This window comes from Calypte anna, chromosome 1 (assembly GCF_003957555.1).
Source record: "Calypte anna isolate BGI_N300 chromosome 1, bCalAnn1_v1.p, whole genome shotgun sequence".
Taxonomy (NCBI): Eukaryota; Metazoa; Chordata; class Aves; order Apodiformes; family Trochilidae; genus Calypte; species Calypte anna.
Window position 1 is genome coordinate 189,078,248 of NC_044244.1, and position 20,335 is coordinate 189,098,582.

Genomic DNA, 20,335 nt, shown 5'->3' on the forward strand with positions numbered 1-20,335 from the left:
CCAAACACTTAATTTTCACAAGTTTTGAATGTTTGAATTTTATTAAGGTCTGCAGAGCATTTTTTTTTTAACATGGTTCTATTTCTATTTATAGATTGATTGAAAAACACAGTGGATTAACTATTTTAAGTTACTACCAGTTCTGGTGCGATGAATGAGTGTTTTAACTGGATGAAGGAACACGTAGGTTATCCCCACTTTCAAGCCGTCAGTTGACCAGGTATTATGGCTTCCTTTACAAAGGCAAGGAATAATATTTCCAGTCTCAAATAAACTGTCTGAAACTGGCTCTCTAAAGAGGCACTTGGCAAACAAAATATCGAAGTGATACTTGGGCATCCAAGTTTAATTTTGCCGAATCGTTTTACAACCCCAGTCCAGGCTGAAGGGTCTGTTTCTCCTAGCTATATAATTCACAGATTGGTTCATCCAGGTTGAGTGAATGAACAATCCAAATGGAATTAAGGAAGGACAGAATAGGTGACCCAGTGTGACCCATTTCTAAGGAAAACCTTAAAAATGCCCCCACCATCTGAAAGCCACACAAACACAGCAGCCTTTGTGCTGGGAGGAAGCAGCAGCTGGTTGGTTGCCTGTCTACAGAAAAGCAGACTGAAGCAGAGGAGGCAATCTCAGCTTTGACTAACTGATCCTTTCAATACCAAGAATATGAAATTTTATGGAAATCAATTAGTACAAGTCATCTATAAGTGTTTTAGTTTCTTTATTTATAAGGATTTGGATATCACTTTCCCTCAACATATCTTCTATAGATAGGAATGAAAGATTTAAGCTATTTTCTATTGTTCTCAGGATGCAAAAGGTCACAATGAATTGTACATTCGTACAGAGTCATCAGTTGGGTAGGGAAGAGGAACAAAGAATTGATGCCAGCTGTGCATTCAGCCTGACGTGAGCTGTAACTTATTCTTACAGCTTCTAACAGCTTACAGAAACAAGGAGATAGTTTGATCTTTTGCAGCAGCAAGGTAATGCACAGGACTTCAAAGGCTAAGTACCACTGAAAAAGTATGTTTACAGGTGAAACAGTTGTTAACTGGTTTGTAAAATTAAAGTGATTTCTGTAAATGAAGGAGGAAGTACTTTTCATGAGATACTTCTTTTTAAATGGAAATTACTTATTTGCCTTCTCCTCTGATGATCCTATGGCAACAACTACTGGCAACTCCAAAGCAGGCTGATGTTCACAAGGAAGAGGCACTAGGGACTTTTTTCCACCATGCAGATATCCCAACCCTTCCTTGGGGGCCCACTGCAGTTAAGATAAAGCTCAGATGCAGCAGAAAGAATTGGTAATTCAGGAAATAAAAAAAGTCACTATTCATAGAGTATCATCATCCCTCAGCAACACCTGAAGCTGCAGATGTGGAGATGAACAACTTAATAACCATGAGTGGCCCCAGTAGGATAAAGAGAATAAAAATGTAGTCACTCTGCTGATGTTCTCAGCATTGACTCCTTACATCTCTTATGTGCATGCTGATGAGGTCAGCTGAGCACTATTTTTTCTGACAGAAGAGGTAAAGCATGCACTGTAGAAGTGTAATTTCCACCTCATGTGCCTAAGGCTTGATTTGTGAAAATTAATTTAGGAGTGAATTATGAGCACAACAAGCACTGGTGTAGAGTCTTTTGTCTTTCAGAGAGGCTTATTGGAAGTAGTGTCAACGAAAGGCACTCCTCTTGGTGACATATACCCCTCAAAATAACTTCCCAAAAGAATGAACTGTAGTAATTTCTGGTTTCCTTGTCTGAGTTAAAGGCATTTGTGATAAGAAAAAGTCCTTCCATAGCATAATAATTGTCCTGTTTCTCTAATTCTGTCTTTTTTAGTACCACATCTGTTCTATTCCCCATAAAACAAAAAGGATTTTATTCCCACAAACTGATGCAGTTTATAGTTGTGAGAGAAATTGTATTATATTTTACATAAGAGAAATATTGCTTATTATCAGCTCCCACAAACTGGAATGTGATTTAATAAAATTCTAGCAGTTTTATTAGTTATAAAACATGTAGATGAGAAGTACATTTAAAGCGCAAATGCAGCAAGAATCAATTTTTTTTTACAAATTAAATAGTTTTGTACAATTACCCTTCTCATGCATTTCAGTTTCTCTTTGAATTCAAAAGCAGCTGCTGATGGGAAACTTTCCTCAGTTCTTATTTGAAGGCAGACCAACCTCAAGCCACTTGCCAATAGTGTCAATGTCTTTCATCTCCCTCAACTGTAAGAAAACATCTGCATGAATGAAATCTCCCTGGGATAAAGAAATATAGAACAAAATCTGCCATGATTCTGGGGCTGGTGAAAGTGTCAGAAGGAGCAGGAAGGTAATTTTTTGGTTATCCTCCACAATCTGTATGTACCCAAGTGCAAATTAAGGATGGAGGTGCACACTGCCTTTCAGAGATACGGACTTCTTATCCCAAGAAAATGATTTTGGATTTCTGCATATAAGCAGTTGTTTTCTCTGGTCAAGAATGGCTAGTACTGCTTTGGAAACTGGCATGAGGGCCAGTAGGGGGTTTTTTTCAGGAAAAGAAAATCAATATAATGAGCACTCACCAGTCTATCAGAATAGAGATGTCTTTAGTGTTATATCATGAAAGTAATCAGAACAAGAAAAAAATCCTGCTGAGGCATATTGCATTTTTTTCTCTTGAAAGGTATGCTGTTGATCAGTGACATGGATGGGATATACAGATCTCTTGGCAAATAACTGGTTCTGTAACTGTACATCCAAAGCAACAGGCTCTTAAAATTGGAAGATCTTTCAGAAAATCTCTAGTTGGGAAATGATTTTTTCCTTCTTTCAACCCCTAATTTTATTTCCATGTAGGATTTTTCTTAAAGCTACAGTTCTGTCAGCATCAGAGAAGCAGAAATTTCTAGCTTAGGAGTTCTTTGATACACAGAGCTGCTGCTTACCCTACCAGTACACTTGCATGCATTCAGGTAAGAAAGTCAGCTACAACAGTCAATCTGGGTCAGTGTAGTAGCCTACTACAGCCCAATTTAGACTTTGCTATTTGACTGAGCTTTTCAAAGCCACCATTCTATGCAACTTCTTTCAGTGTCCCTGCTGCTGCCTCCACAGTGAAGGCTGCAATGGAAATCTGCCTCTTAACCTCTTCCCAGGCTTCATGCTGATCTGCTTTGCTTTCAATATCAAACATGGCATCATAGATCCCCGGGAAAGACTCCCCAGCATACTTGTTGTGGCTGCTTGGAGCAAAGATGACATGTCTGTTGGGATAGAAATAAAAAAATAAGGTATACTAAATAAAATAATAATTAACTGTGTGTGTGTTCGTTGTATGGAACTGTTTGTGTGCTATATACAGCAGCCCTAAATCCTCTAAAGATGAGAACTTCCAAAAAACCCACAGGAAATCTACCCGTACCTGTCTTTAAAAGTACAGGATGAAGGAGGAAAGGGGACAGGTGTAGGACAGAGAGAGTTTTTGGGAAGAGATGATAAGCACAAGTCATGGACTTTATCTACCCCTTGCTCAAAGGTCACTCTCTCCAAGCTCTCTCTTCTGGACTTCTCTCTTCACCTAACCCTCATAGCACATCTTTTCCCATCTTCTTTTCACCTTTACTCTACCCTCATTCTTCCTTTCTATACACTTAATTCTCTACCAAACCTCACTTTGTACCAACTTAAAACAGCAAGTGGTAACAGAAATAGTGCCCCACGTATACAAATCAAAATCACAGAGTATGATGGCTAATGCAGATGGTTTAGTAATTAGATTATGGTGTTGGTCAAAGGTTGGACTGGATGATCTTGGAGGTCTCTTCCAACTTAAAAATTCTGTGATTCTGTGAGTTCTTTTTGGGAGTTATAAAGTCTTCTACTCACTGTCTTGTACCTAAACCAGAATCTGTTGAGATGTAATTCCCATATGAGGCTCACACACCTATACAGCACTCCCAACTGACCAGTTAGCTAGGGTGAGTTTCAATTATAAAAATACATTTCCTTAGACAGCTGATCAAGAAACTTGTTACCTCACCTGTAAAACTTCCTTCCTGGTAAGCCAAGAGGATCAATGAAAGCTCTTTCCAGAAGCATCAACTGATCGTTCATGATTCGCACTGCAACTGGACTGCAAAAGATGGAGACAGAGACATTTCACACCAGGAGGAGACATGATTCCCCAGTTTCGTTGAAACATTTTTCCTCTTTGTGATCAGAAAAAAAAATTCCAATAGTGGTCTACAGTTTGCAAAAAGTTGAGTTTTTGTAAGTGGAGATATTCAATACATGTTATAGTGATACACGAGGATTTCTTTGTTAGAAAACTCAGCTATAAGATTTCATACTGTGAAAAATAAAATGGGAGACTTTCTGAGACTTGCAGAAACCTTATTAGAATTCAAATGCACTGGAAAAACCCTACTTAGCAGACAGGAGAGGAAGGCTGAGAATTAAGTCAAGATGAAGAAATCCATATTTTGGCATCCACCCATGTCACAGTTTAACACTGGCCCAGCAATTAAACTGAATGACAGATGTTCTCTATTAACCCCCCAGCCCTCCTTGATAAAGAAAGGAGAGAGAATAAGGGAGAGAGACTTATGGGTTGGAAACTAAACTACACAGCTTTAATGAAACTGTAATAATAAAAAAGGGAAAAATTATTCAATATATACATATATACAGGAAAATCAATACCACGTTCCTCCCCCCTTTCCCTCAATAACTCTCATGTCACAACCCAGGGGCAGCCCTGGGAAAGTCCAGGCTGGATTCGTGGAGTCAGCAGCAGTTGGGAGCTGGAGGCAGGAACACATGGATTTATGCAGGCATGGATCAGGACCACAGGCAGACGAATGGATGGAATCCCCGAAGGAAGGAAGGAAAGAAGGAAGGAAAGAAGGAAGGAAGGCCACTTGCTTTTAATTTCAGCAAGTGCAGCTACTTACAAGAGACTTAGCTGAATGTAAAAGTACAAGGCAGAAGTTACCTTTATCCTGGCCCAAACCAGGACAACCCCTAAAACAAGTGACCAAACTCCTGATGTAGTCTACAGAGTAACATAGTATGGAAGGGATTCAGTTGCCTTATCACAAACACCTGGTGCCATACAGGGTGGCTAGGGAGCACTTGGCCTCCAGTCAGATCACTCAGAATACATGGGAGTCCAATAGGTTTGCGAGTACCATATGAATACCTGAGAAACTCTGAAGCACCATCCTATCTCCTTGATGTGTGCTGGAAGTACAAATTCTGGCATCAGCTATAACACTTGAAAGTAGATGCCTAAATACAGAGCTCAGTTCAACTTTCACTGCTACTTGCCTTTGCATGTATTACAATGATTTTAGTGACAAGCTGACACTAGTAATAAAATCCACAACTGATAGTATTAATCACAGAAAGCAGAATTCCTCTCAGCAGGTACTGCCTTTTGCAGAGTGCAAGGGCTCTAATCTTTGCTAATCAGAGAGAATCCTTGTGTGGTCATTGGTAAGAAAGAACTCCCACTCTAGGTACATAAGGCAGATATACATATATATATATACATATAAGAACAGGGTGGGTTTTTTTCACACTTACTCTTTTTTGTCAACTTGTTCAAGTCTCCTGTGAAATTCAGCAGCAGCCTTTGAAAAGTTCACCACAGCAGAAAAAAGAGGATCTGGAAAAGAAGGGACTTTGTGAGCAATGTATTTGTGAGCCCAATATACGTTTCAGTTGCCCAGTTAAAAAACTGCATTTGTTTTGCTGATATAATTGTATTAATTTTGTTGTCTTTCCATAATTCCTTTTCCTAGTGCAGACTTCAAAGAGTTTCACTGGTAGCAGTAAGAGACAAGGACCTTGTGGAATGACAGCAATAAAGCAGAATACTTGACAAGGCTTTCACAAGTATACAGATTCCCTCAGCCTGGCAAGGGAAAGAGTGGCTGGCACTGCAGATGGGGAACTCTGAAGTTTTCTTTTTAACAAAGGGGTGTACTGCAGCATTTAGGTATAAAAAGCCTGACTTACATAAAAAATACCAGCTTTTCCAACAAGCTGTGGAAGCAGAGCAGGATCTGCCTCTTGGACTTTATATCCTATTCATTCATAACAGAAAAGTGTGATACAAATCTTGGGCTGAATGAAAAGAAGTGTGGTCAGAAGGTCAAGGGAGGTGATTCTCCTCCTCTACTCTGCTCTGGTGAGACCCCACCTGGAGTACTGTGTTCAGTTCTGGAGTCCCCAACACATGAAGGACATGGAGCTGTTGGAGAGAATCCAGAGGAGTCATAAAGATGATCAGAGGGCTGAAGAACCTCTTGTGTGAGACCAGACTGAGAGGTTGTTCAGTCTAGAGAAGAGAAAGCTCCACAGAGATCTTCTAGTGGCCTTCCAGTACCTGAAGCATGCCTACAGGAAAGCTGGGGAGGGACTTTTAAAAAGGAACTGGCATGACAGAACAAGGGGTAATGACCTTAAACTGCAGGAGAATAGAGTTAAGATAGACATTAGGAAGAAATTATGTAGTGTGAGGGTGGTGAGACACTGGAACAGGCATAAAAGACAAAACTGCCATAGAACACAGTGATGGAAAAGGTTTATTGAAGAAGCCAAGTCCTATTCTTGCTCCACACGTGCATTACAGCACTGGTGGTGTCCCTGCAGTGACCCTGCACACCATCCCACAGGGCTGCTACTCAAATCCCAGGGTTTTGACTGTTGTGCCTGACAATGTCCAGGCAGGCTGGCAGGTAAGTCAGCTGTTATGTCCTGCTTTGTCCCTGGCAGTATTTCCATGCCATGTGGAATAACTTAGCCAAAGAAGTTCCAGGCCTCTCCTTCAATGACAATATCAGCAGCCATCATTGTCCTGTAGAAGGTTCTACATAACACAGACCTGGGAAATTTTTCAATTACACAACTAATTTTTGTAAACAAAAGGTGGATGTTACAAGAAGAACTTCTGGCCTTACCAAAATTCAACTCAATTACAAAGAAGGAAGATTTACAACTTCTACATTTTGCCCACAAGTCTCAGAAAACTGTGGATAGACCAAAGCATCCTCTCCTTGACAGTACAGGAATATGGAGCACAAGATTAGGTCAACTCCTGAATTCAGTCCTCTGTTGGCAGATGTGATGTTTCACTGTAGATAAATTTATCACTCTATTTAGAGTGATAGGTTCACTGTTCCCAAGGCTCCTTTTGAAAGCTGTTCAGCTGTCCCATTTGTGCATCTATTTCTAGTAAACTTATTTATTCATCACCTTCCTACACTTGTTTGCTCTTGCATTCATATTTTTGTTTAGCTTACATAATTAGGGGCAAAGATTTTATGTATCCAACCTGTTTAGGGACTGCAGTATAATCAGACCTATGTCACCTTGTAAGCATGAGAATTTACACTTGTCCACAACCCTGGTAATAGTTACAGGTCTGCCAGAGGGCAGAGCACTGCTCTGGGTGACATCAAGACTATATCATGGCAATAGATAGGATTTTGGAAGCAGTAGAAGGGAATTCAAGATAAAAAAAAGCAAGGTCATCTGAAAATATGTAAGAGAATTTGTCCTTATTTTCATTCTATTCAGTACTGTTAGTGTTGTTTTAAAAAAAAAAAAATCACGTTTTTTTTTTTTATAATGTCCCTGCAAACTTTAGATCCTGGTAGCATATGAATACAAATATACATTTAATGAAAAAGGTTTCCAGCCTCCATTGTTCCACAGGAACAGATGAAATATGAATCAAAAAGCAAATCAAACCTCAATCTCTTACTGTAGAGGATAATTATATTAATTATTCAGGCTTAATTAACAATTTTCTGACATTCAGTGCTGTCAATAGGCAATTCTATGAAAACTCTGAGTGAAATGAATTTTAATTTTCACAGCATTGTAAAAACTACCCGTGCATTTTAATACAGTCTGGTGTAATAGAATAAATAAATCTAAAATTATAGTATTTTTCAAGGAATAATTTAAAACTGAACAGGCATCAGAGAAGAGTCTTTTCAGATTAGAAAACATACTTTGGAAAAAACCTGGTTAAGTGACACACCTACAAAGTTATTTAGCAGATGGTTAAGTGATACTCAGGGAGAAAAAAGCTGGAATGAAAAGATTGCTTCTAGAATATAGGAACAAAAATGGATGCATTGGTCAGAGGGCAGTTTGGGCAACTACCAATCTTAAATGGCAAAGAATGAGAGCTATAATAATGCTCATGTATTTAAATTGTTACAACACTCTCATCTAGACAATATTATGTTAAACATGTTTAGAAAAATAAATAGACACTGTAATATGATTGCAGAAACAGGAAAGTAAGGAATTCAGTTTCAGAGCCATTTCAGATATGAGCCCTTCCATAATTCTAAATAAGACACTTAAGAAATTTCTGTAGTTATTACTACTCACCAAATGATACTCTGTAAGTTTTCAGCTCTTCTTCATGTTTCTTGGCCAATTTATAAATCCTATTGCTATATGTTTCTAAGGCTTCTCCATAATCTCTGCAGTCGAATGGAAGGAGCTGGGAATCTGCCAGTTCATAAACCAGTTTCCCTCGTAGCTGGGCAATTGTTAGCTGTTTCTTGAAGGTGGGGTCATAAAACTTTTCAACTAACTCAAAGGTCTCATACACAGTGTGATAAAGAGGATAATTGCTAAACTTGTCTGTTTTCTGAAAAAGAAGAAGTAAATCTGTCAGAGCCCTGTATTCCAACTGCAGTTAAGGGATGTATTCATCACTTATCAACTGCAATGTTTTTGTGAAGTTTCCCAACAAAAAAAGCTATCATCTGCTACAAAACACAATTTACTACCTTTCCATTTTTGTGTGTTGATTTTAAGAAACTAAACCAACCTGAATCCATAGTCTGCCACTGCACATGTAAGCAAGCAGACTCCCCTCTTTATTGCCTTAATGATTGCCTTCATTAAAAGAAAAAAGTTTGGAGCTTTGGATAGCAGATGTCCTCAATCATGGACCCTTTTTATCTTGTGTAATTATTTCTGAACACAGTTTGTGTATTAAGGAGGCTAATAATAATATGGTGGAGTGAAATACACATCTCCAACCACATTTTATAAATATCTTTATATGAACATCCCTTTCTATAGGATAGGATACATCTCTGTAACATGTTTTAGTCTCAAAACATTTAAGTTTCTTTCTAAATAACAATTAAAAATGACATAGCTATAAAACCCAAAAATTCTTTGAAGCTTTTTTGTTAATTATGAATACATTATTTTTTTTAATGACTGCTCAGCACTATCAAACTTCTTCAGGCAATCTGGAGGACTTACCCTATTTTTGGTATAACGGACTCTGCCTGATGCAATTCCCAGTCTCTGAAAGTAAGCTTCAAAATCACTGCCTGATCCCAGTTTGTTTATTCTACATGTAAAAAAGACAACATATTAATGAGAGCACTTAATTTTTAGTACAGTAGTAATTTATGCAAAAATGTAGATTTTTAGAAAAAGAAATGGAGGTCAGTTCTTCTGGAGGGCACATCAGGGACACTAATAAGATCAGAGACTAGATGAGTGGCAAGCTTAATTACTCTAAATTGGTTTATTCCACCACAGTAATTCAGTGTTCAGCATTGCTAGGAAGATTTTTGAAATATAGCATTCTTGATTATGACGTTGATAATATTTTCTTATAAAATACAGACATTATGTGCAAGAGCCATAAAATTGTACCATCAGATGTGTCTCTGCAGTCTTAAAACATTATTCATCTATTTCCACACTAAAATGATTGGAAGGCAATTTCTGTAAAGACAGATGTATTTATGTACTTAGCATATTCCACAGTAGAATCAGAACTGATAAATAATTTCCACTGAAGAGGACACAATTTGCATTCACTACTGACAAGTAAATATTGCCATCTGCTGGGTCAGTGTGGCAAGACAGACAGAGGAAACAAAAAGTATAATACAGACAGGTACAATATTCTAAGTATTTTCAAATATTTATTGAAGTTTTATAATAATTTTTAGTTTTATATGTGTAGCCTGGTGAATAATTGGTTTTTCTCATATAAAAAAAAAACAAAAAATTTCTTCTCTTAGTATGAATTTGTGCAAGAAACTATTAGTATCAACAGAAAATCTGGTAGCTTTTTCAAAAGTATTAAATCTTGGTGGGACTAATGAATCTAGCAGCTCATCCTACCAGGGCCTGAAAGACAGAGTAGTGCATGCAGAACATTTAGGTCAAATCATACAAAGGGGAGTTCTATTTACCTTGTGTGAGTACTGCCACATTGTGAATTAGATCTAGCACTCCAAGTCACAGGATCAGAGATTGTCTTGGTGTTTTAATATCTTCAGATATGAATTTTTAATGCCTTCAGATACCAATTTTTAAAGGATGAGCCACATTTACACATTTGCATCCATTGTATAACCAAATAATAAGCATCATGAGAGTTCCTTAATTACTGCTCTAGGCAGTTTCAGTTGAGCATTTGCTTATCCTAGCAATTTTTCTATTATCTCATCTATTAGGTTGACTAAGCCATATTTTGAACTATTTCCACGCCTTGCTCGTTTTTGATTGCTTTCCAAATGTTGCTTTTCTGCTAACAGACATCTTTAAGATGTGAGCTTTCATTTCACAGCAGGCTTAGATGTAAAAATCATTAAAAAAGAATCATAACATTTTATTTTCTCTTACTTTGAAGGATATTGCCAGATTCACCTTGTACTAAAAGGTTTTGTATTGCTGTCATCAACAGCTCATCTTGAAAAATTCTGGAGAGTAGCCATGCTATGATATGACAAAAACACTTAGGAAAGAAAAAACAGATTAACAACTTACCTGGGATAGCTATTATTTTCAGTTGCAGGATCTTTCTCAAGCCAACTGTCATAAAGAGACTTAGTTTCATAACCCTCATCAGGGCTTGAAATCTGGAGAGGAAAATACTATAAGCTCATTGGAAACACCTCTAACTCAATTCATCATCAAAGGAGACCTTTACACCTACTGATGTCATTCATAACCATCAGCATTGCTGCTGGCAGGGAATTACACACACTCTTTACATTTGTTACATACATTTAGGGATCCCAACCACAAAAAGCATCTCACAAGCACCCAGAACCAACCACAGAGAGTGGAAAAAAAGTAGGTGAAATGTTGAAGGACATTGAGCTCAATCACTTCTGGGACAAGTGGATCCTGGGGTTTTCTAAGACTTCTTACCACCAGGCATGTACACACACAAGCACATGTAACACTATGGAGCTCCTCCAGCATCCCTGATACCCCAGCTGCCTTCCTTTCAGAAGGCAGGGGGAAAGGTTTGCCCCACACAGCAGAAATATTCTCTCAACAGGCTGAATCCAAAATTTGACTGCTTTTTCTATAGAAAAAGAAAAAATAATTATGCCAGAAAAAAGGGTTAAAAAAAATCTTTATACTGCAGTAGTGTCAAGGGGACTCAGCCAAGACTGGAGCACCATTGTGTAAAGCACTGTGTTCCTTATAAAAAAATGAAAAAGCTATGTAGCTCGAATGGAAAAGGTAAATATTAGTACAGCCATGATGCAGCCAGGAAAACTATGAAAGAGTATAAAATCAGTTGATCAAAGCTCTTAGAAAATATGTGGGAGAGGCAAAAATAAACCAAGACACTGACTTTGGTCTCTAAATACTTTTAAACAGTCTTTAAGAGACTGTAAATAACAATTGTTCTGATGTGCTGTGGGTTGAGATTTTTTTTTTCCCAAAATACAAAGCCTAAATATTGATGGCTAAATACATGGTCCCACAGTACTGTTGACACAAATTCTGCATTGACAAATGTAAGACTCCAAAGAGTTCTGACCTCTGAGATTATGTCAGCAACTAGCAAAAAAAAATTAAACTTTGTGAAGTAACAGCTTGGCTGTTCTCATTTTCAGGTCACTTTGGCCAAATTCTAGGGCTATTGAATAATGGCACATTAATAAGAGCAGCCTAAACTCTGATATACAGGAGTAAAAGCACTACATGTTCTGGCAGAGATTTTATTCTGACAGCTCTGGTGATACAAAAACCATTGGTCAGCCTTTTTATTACAACACTGTGAACCTAGTAAAACACAGTATTTGCCCTGATTTAGATCCAAACCCAGAATCAGCAAAAGCTTACTTGCTACCTCAAGGGAAGATGCAGAGTTCTTTAGGTCTAGATACAAAGTAAGAAGTGATGATCAGAACAGGAGAAATGGAGTTGGGACTATTACAGGTGCTGGCTAGTGGTAACCAATTGTCTAAAACTTTGCCTTAAAGCATAATCAAAAAGGACTTTCAACAGCTGAATGCCCCATCTGTATGCTGAGGAGCACACTTAAATACAGAACTCCTTGAAAGTGAACATTTCATATGTGCACTAAATGTGTTAGGTGGGGTTTTTTTTTGTGTGTGTGTGTGAGAACTGACATCACTAAAAAAAAACAAAAGCAAAGAGATGTTGGATAGTTGGATGTTGGATAGACTCTAATATGAACACAAATAAGTTTCTCTGGGACATGTGTAATCTCCCACATATGCACTCATGTTCTTTCCCTTACTGGGATTTCTGAATTAAATTCAATCCCATGAAAAATTCTAATGCAAAAGATTGGGAACATTTTGGTCCCATTTATGCAGTTCCCAAGAATTAACTAGGACTCCTGAGGTGCACAGGACCTCTCACCGTTCTTATTCAATAAACTAACAACCACAGTCAGTTTCCCCCAGGGTGTGGATTGAATGTTAGGAAGAATTTCTTCATGAAAAGGGTTATCAGGCTCCGTCACATTTTACCCACGGCAGTGGTGGAGTTACCACCATCCCTGGAGGTATTTATCATACTTAGGGATGTGTTTTAGGTAAGGACTTGTCAGTGTTAGATTAATAGTTAGACTCGATGATCCTGAAGGACTTTTCCAAGCAAGATAATTCTGTTATATGCAAAGACTTAATGAGCTGAAGCTTTGATGTGTACATCTAGCTTCCAAATGTCAGCCAAGAGGAAATGGCTGATGAAACAGCAAAACTAAGAATATAATCACTCTACCTTGGTCTTTCTAGCCCTTGCAGGGTTTTTTTTTCAGATTAGTGGAAAAGACATACCTGATTAGCAAATGTAGATATTGTAGTCTCTAGTAATTTTTATAAAAGGCTACTTAAATGCAAGCACAGAAAAAAAAAATGAAGAAATAAAATGAAACAGATCCCTCTGCGAAACATAACTTCCCTGTTCCAGCTGTTGCTTTAGTTTCTGTTCCTTTTTTGCTAATCCAACTGACTGGAATTTTTATAGACCAGGAGAATAAATTCTTCAACCCTTAAATGAATTTTCTTCTGTGATGCTAGAAGCAGTGAGTCAAGTAAAAGATGTGCCACATTTCTATGGGGTCTGTCTGTATACATATTTCTATGCCAACAACAGTGGTGCCCTGGTCCTTCAGCCCTGGTCCTTCAGCAAATATCCTTTGGTATCTCTGACTTCACTCCAAGAGTCCATCAAAACATCTTTTCCCTTGGGAAAATTCAGCTATCTCTATATATGGTCTTATAGTAGAGTCCAACAGAATGTAAGTTTTTGTGGGAAGTTTTCAGAGCCTGTAATTTATGGACACCACCTGAAGTCACTGGTAAGTGAAACAAGGTTTGGTAATTAAAACTAAAACGTTGAATCACTGTAAAATTGTATCTTGATTTTATTTTTTTAAAAGATGAGTGGCATTCCCATATTTAACAGTAAAAAAAGAGGAAAACATTCCTCTAGAAAAATGTTGCAAGGAGTATCTCAAATTTATTTAGCAAGACAATATAGAGTAAAAAGAAAAAAGATGAACAGAGACAATAAGATACAACTGAGGAAAGCTGGGTACAGGAAGCAGAGAACAGCAGGGAATGAGAAAGAATGAGAATGTTCTTACAGAATGTTCCACTCATGGAACAACAGAAAAGAAAAAAAAAATTGCACAACAAAGATGTTCCAACAGTGGCTTTAAGGATCTAAAGAGACACTGAGACTTAACAGACAACTCTTTCCCAGAATAGGTTTTATAAATGGAGCTATGAAGAATATGCATGAATAGAATGTACTTCTAGGAGCTTTTTAGCGGGAAGACAGAATGGAAAGATGGAATAGTCACATTGACTATTATTTAAATTATGCTTCTGCTGTTATAATTTTAAATAACACTTAAAAGGAAAATTTTCAAAAAAAGCAAGTCTCAAATAGTTTGTATGAAACCTTAATGCAAGTTTCCTCTTCAAAGTGCTCAACAGTTGAATAATTGACAAGATCAAGAGTGAGGTACTATTTTTAGCAAGGAGCATTTTTTTACTTTGTTTATCTGTTGAAGTAAAACTTATCCCTGGATAAATGGCTCGCTGCAGACAGAAAGTAAATTATTTTATCCAGAGCCCAGCAGCACTAGGAACACAGAAATGTTTACAAGTGAAACAGAATGCCTTTCAGTGAGCCAAGTGTCACTGACGACACCAAGCATCACCAAGCAGGGAAGAAAGAATAAAACAGAAAGAGTTGGTAAGAAAATAGATTCTTCCAGCACAGTGAGAAGAGAAATGCAATATTACTCATTAATCTGTTTTCAGCCAATAAACTTTCAGTTTTACATCCTTAGAAAGTCATAAATGACATACAGTCTGGTTCTGTACCTCTTTTGTCAGCCTATACACCAATTTATAGAGAAGTGGGGTGCAGTCAACTCTTAATGTGTAGTTGCCTGAAAATGAAACAAAAACATGGAAATTTTCCCTTAATATAAAAAAACCCAAGAAACCAGAAAATACATAGTCTTGGAAGAGATCTTTAAAGGTCCTTTAGTCCAACCCCCTGCAGTGAGCAGGGACATCTTTAACCAGATAAGGTTGCTGAGAGCCCTTTCAAGCCTGACTGATACCTCCAGGGACAGGGTCTTCACCATCACTTTGGGCAACCTGTTCAAGTGTTTCACCACACTCATAGTAAAGAACTTCTTTTTAATATCCAATCTAAATCTACACTGCTCTAGTTTGAAACTGTTGCCTCTTGTCCTGTCACTACACACCCTTGTAAATAGTCCCTTCCCAGAGTTCTTTTAGGTCCCCTTCAGATGCTGGAAAGCTGACCCAGGCTTTTCTCTTCAGGTTAACCCCAGTTTTCTCAGCCTGACTTGCTATGAGAGGTGTTCCATCCATTCTTGTATGAATGGCTTTATCTTCTTAATAGATAAAACCCTGCAGTCCTTTCTTAAACAAACTTCTAGACTCCAAGGCAACATCTTGCCTCAGAATATGCACAGAAATAGACTATTTGGTCATATTTTATAAGCTACTGCTACTACTCAACAGTGGTGCATTGCTTATAGTACATACACAGTAATGTAATTAAACCTTCTGAAAGTTCTAAAATATGCCCATCTGTCCATCATCAGTCTCAAGCCCTTGTACTCCCCTTGCAGCTTGTGTTAAACAGAAGGCAATGATAACATCCTATGTTTTATAGAATTTTAAAACCAAAATTGATGCATTCAGAAACATTACAGAAGGAAAGACACATTCCCTGAAAGTCCTTATAAGAAGTTTTTCAATGCAGCTGCTGCTTCTCTTACCATAAAGTGGGCTTTTCCAGTGTTTTTCAGGACTAAATCGAAAAATCATCCTCTGAGTAATAGACTTGCAAGATATTTGGCATTTTGTATTTCAGAACTAGGTCTCACCCAAGTAGGTGACAACAAAGATGGAAATTAATGTGTTCATATACTGTCTACTAAACCCCCCCTTTTACCACCACACTGCACCTTCCACACTTGACACCCGTGAGGCTTTCACACCATCTGCAGCCTATAGTGAGCTAGGTAAGCATCTTGTACCAAAGTTGCCAGTCACAGCAGCATGAGCCCCATTGAAATGAAACTATCACCACTTCTGAGGAAGGCAGGAGTGTAAAGTAGTCTTCATCAGAGATTAAAACCACCAGAGAGCAGCTGGGCAAACACCTCTGTCCTCAAGTACAGGCAACAACAAAAAGAGGAGGAGGGGAGCGAAGGCTTGGATATAATAAACCACAAGCTCTAAGAGAGCACTGTTATAAGCATTTGATACAGCTTTAGACCTGTGGCTCATCCTTTGCACAATGTAAACTTACAGGAGGACTAGACTGAAAATTACAGAAAATCCCATGATGACGGAAATATACTAGATAAAGCTATTAATGTTTCCAAGGACAGTCTATATTTGAGAACTGGAAATTATAGTAAAAAAAAATGCTCAAAAGGATGACCCACTATTCTTTTCCTTGATAAAGTACAATGAGTAGCAATAATTTGCTGTCCAAAATGTGACATAAAGAAGAGCTGTGGCATAAAGAAGTGCTATGGGGAAAGTATGACGACAGGAAAAAAAAAACCAAAAAAACCTCAAAACAGTGGGCAGAGTACATGGATGCTATAGCACTATAGGGGATTTTAATGCTCAGTCAGGTGAAAGATGTCTGAGACACTTCAAACAGCACACTGAATATGGCAATCTTTTCTTTATTACGTATTTCTTTTCCTGTGGCTTTACTTTCCCACTGTCGTTAATGTCTAAAGCAGGAGACATGTTTGAACAATCAGATTTAGAAGAAAATTGTTAAGGCAGCAGCATGCTGGCTGCAAGCCACTAAAATATGTGTTACAATCCATACTGAGAATATGAAGCAGCTGTAAAGCTATTATTTCACGCCTGAGATCCAGGCAGGAAATTCTGCTCTACTTTTTACACAGTGTGTAGGCTGTATAATTGAAGGAACAGCTCTAACACAGCTCCAACCAAGCTTTTAGAAACTGGGTTTGGCTTTTTTTTTCTTTCCAATCCTTTTGTGACAGACAAAATCTTCAGCTGACAGGAATAAAAGGAGTCCCTAAATATGCCTGTTGATACCCATTTTATTCACATACAATAAACTCAAATAAATTTGGTTTAATGTGGGAAGGGCATGGCCCTAAAAAGTTGAGGTTATGAGGTAGGGCAGCTTCTCAGAATTCTGCTGACAATTATCTCAGCACAGACCAAAATAAATTAAATCTTTCTTTAATAAAGCTCATTATAATCTAAGAATAATCTTGTGATTTAAGTCATAGTGCTGTGACTAAGTTTCAAATTCCAGTTTCTAAGCAGCAGTTCTGTATGACAGATTATTCTTGTAATCTGAAGGGCAAAATAAGTTGCATAATAGTGGATCAGGTTTTTTTGTAAAATATTCTTCTTCACCTATTTTTCTAGAAGAGTCTTACCATACTACACATGTAACTCCCTGAATATTCTCCCTGCCCATAATAAACAAAATCTACAGGGAAAGGAGACAGAACTGCAAGAAGAACAAGTTCATCATATATTAAAACCATTGTAAACTAAAGATAGTGCAGTTAAGAGAGATTTTAATATTCAGACTGAACAGTTCATTAGCCCAGAATACTAAATTCCTCCAGAGGAGACAATCTGGACTTCAGACACGTGTACTGCAGCTCACGGATGGCACTATTTGCAACAAGAAAGCAACATGAGAATTTAAATTGTTCTCTCTCTCCACTTAATTTGTATTTGCTATAATTATCACATTATCTACCCTGAATATCACATTATCTACCTTGTGTTTGCCAGGTGCAAATATTTGCAATAAATTATACACAGTTATCTATTAGAATTGATATTTATGAATTAAAATGAGTTTAAAAATAAAAGACACACCTTCTATGGAAGAGTCTGTGTTGATGTAAGCAACTGCTCTTTCCTGGAGGATTCTGGCATTTTCCTGTGATTGTAAAAATGTAAATATTGCTGTCAGTTAGAGATACTTAGTCAGCATGTGAAGTACACTGTTCTTTACAGCATTACCTTGAAAAACCTGGTTGGGATAAGAAGCTCCATGTACCAATGTCCTGGTTTGGGCCAGGATAAAGGTGGTTTTCTGTCTTGTACTTTTGCTTTTAGCTAAGTCTCTTGTAAGTAGGTGCACTCGCTGAAATTAACAGCAAGTTTCTCAGACAGTGTGTGCTTCTAGGACTGATAACACTTGATGTTTATAGTTACTGCTAGAGACTGGTATGCAGAGCCAAGGACACTGCTCAGTTCTGATGAGACCATTTTACCGTGGTAGCAGAGGATGGTTTCGATCCATCAAACCGTGACAACCTTACTACCTGCATTAGCATTTGAGAACAGATCAATGATCTGGGTATGTGAAATTCACTCCTGCTTTATGAGACTTGTTGTGGAAAACATCCTGTAGTGAGCTCCCAGCACTTGATTTTAACACTGATAAACTGAATACTGCTGTTGTTTCTACAATTTCCTGTTTCAAAAAGGGATGAAGCAAATCACTGACGATTCCTACTCAATATGACTGAATGTTTTGAGTCAAATAAGCATTGCTTCCATGCTAAATACATACACACACTTGTTTAATTTTTGCAAACTGGTAATTACGTTTGCAATGGATATTCTAATTAGTAAGTGGTATTTTACTAAGTCTTGGCTTTGTGATAGATATTCTAATTAGGTTAGTAATTGTTACTTGATTCATTCCATTTACAACCTAACTAATAATTTCTAAGTCACGTGAAATAAAAATTGAGTTGGTAATGGATAACTTCATAACAAAATTAGTATCAGCAAAACAAACAGTTGAAGAGATTCTGCAAAACAATATGAAGGGAGGGAGCAAGCTGGTATATGCATACATGAAGCCCTGCATATATGCAAAAGAATGTTTGCAACATAAACTGCTCCATTTATGAACAATGGAGATTGTCTGTTAACAAAAGGATGTTGCCACAGTTGCAGTGACTTTTTATGTAGAAGATGGTGAATATCATAGGTTAATTTTCTTCAAAATTCAGTAGATGACAGATCTGGCAGCTGCAGAAAACATGAATGTAAGCCGTGAGGAATGTCTCTAGAGAAACTGAATCTAATTTTGGTGTCAAAAAGGAGGAAAGCAAGAAAACAATAATATAAAAACACTGAGATCCAAATATGAATTGTGCCCATAGCTTTCTAATCTAGTACAGCTGCTGTTTCAAGAAATCATGTATGATAGATTACTAGATATTAAATTATTTAACAAAAAAATCACAGAGTAGTAGTAGCAATCTGGGAACAAATCAACATAAAAACCACTGATTTATTCATACCAAGGTAAATTGATCTTTTAAATATCACCTTTCCTCTTTGTCATAATTTAAAAAATTATGTATTTTTTTCTCAACAGCATCTAAGTATCTGCACAGTTACATAGAAAAATCATAAATAGTTTTCTATACAGTATATTTCTATTATCAGTGGAGTTCAGGTGGGATGAAACTTTCATGCTAACTCTTCAAAATCTCTTAGTAATTTAATTTAAAGATAATTTGGGTTATGGTTTCTTCATCTAATGTCCCATAAACCAACAGTAAGATGCAGAGAATCCATTACAGCTGGAATCCAAACACTTTATGGGAGAAAGAACTAGAGCAAATACAAAGGAATAGAAATCTCAGCTTTGTTAATAGGAGAATGATTAAATCCTTCTGGTGTTTGGGATCACGTTTCTGTTTTTTTTTCTTTCTCCTGAAGCTAAATAAAAACATAGTCAAATGTTTAATTTTATAGATTTTGAAATCTCTATCCACAAAGCTGAATACAATCTTGTAGATAAAATTCTAGCACAAGAACAAGATAATACATTTTCATTTAAAAATTCAGTACAAACAAATCAATATAACTCAGCAGAAATGTGTTTAATTAAACAATTTAGTGCATGCTTAATTTCTAATTTGGATTATTTCTTACCAGGGCTAAATAAATCCACTTACAGGGTTAAGAACTGAACATGTTTCACAAAGAAAGGAGGAGAAAAACATTCAGAATGTCACTTCTGAATTTCCCAACATCCTTCTATCAGGCAGGAATATAGTCAAGGAATTACTCATAATTAATCAATTTTCCTGCCCATGAGACTCTACAGTACTGGAAGTTTCACGCGAAATTGGAACTTTTCACTTATACATTACCTACCTTCCATTTGCCCATGTATCACTTGCCCTTTCATTTCTACAGAAAGGGCTTGGTGTGTTTATGGATCACTGGTGCATCATCTGGACATAAATTCAGAGCAACAGTGGAATTTCTCAAATAGCAAGTTAGCAAACAAACCAATTCAGGTGATATAAAATGCTACCATTCTGTTAATAAAGGGACAGATTTCCATACAGTCACCACTGACAGACATCAGCTTTCAATCAAAGTAGATTTTTAAATCTTAGAAGAATTAGTGTATTTATATTGTAAGAATTTAGGTCACTA

General features: G+C 37.2%; 1 protein-coding gene across 1 annotated transcript in view; it reads right to left on the bottom strand.

Annotated features, from left to right (window-relative positions):
• Window positions 1-1,915: 1,915 nt before the first annotated feature.
• The window catches only part of LOC103534520 (N-acetylated-alpha-linked acidic dipeptidase 2), a 31,912-nt gene continuing 13,492 nt past the window's right edge, over window positions 1,916-20,335 (bottom strand). The window contains exons 12-19 of the mRNA XM_008500494.2: window positions 17,738-17,801; window positions 14,684-14,751; window positions 10,842-10,933; window positions 9,315-9,405; window positions 8,421-8,685; window positions 5,595-5,676; window positions 4,048-4,140; window positions 1,916-3,271 (exon numbers count right to left, since the gene is read on the bottom strand). Coding sequence (XP_008498716.1) covers window positions 3,082-3,271; window positions 4,048-4,140; window positions 5,595-5,676; window positions 8,421-8,685; window positions 9,315-9,405; window positions 10,842-10,933; window positions 14,684-14,751; window positions 17,738-17,801 — 945 coding nt within the window. The 3' untranslated portion in view covers window positions 1,916-3,081. The remainder of the gene's footprint in view (window positions 3,272-4,047; window positions 4,141-5,594; window positions 5,677-8,420; window positions 8,686-9,314; window positions 9,406-10,841; window positions 10,934-14,683; window positions 14,752-17,737; window positions 17,802-20,335) is intronic.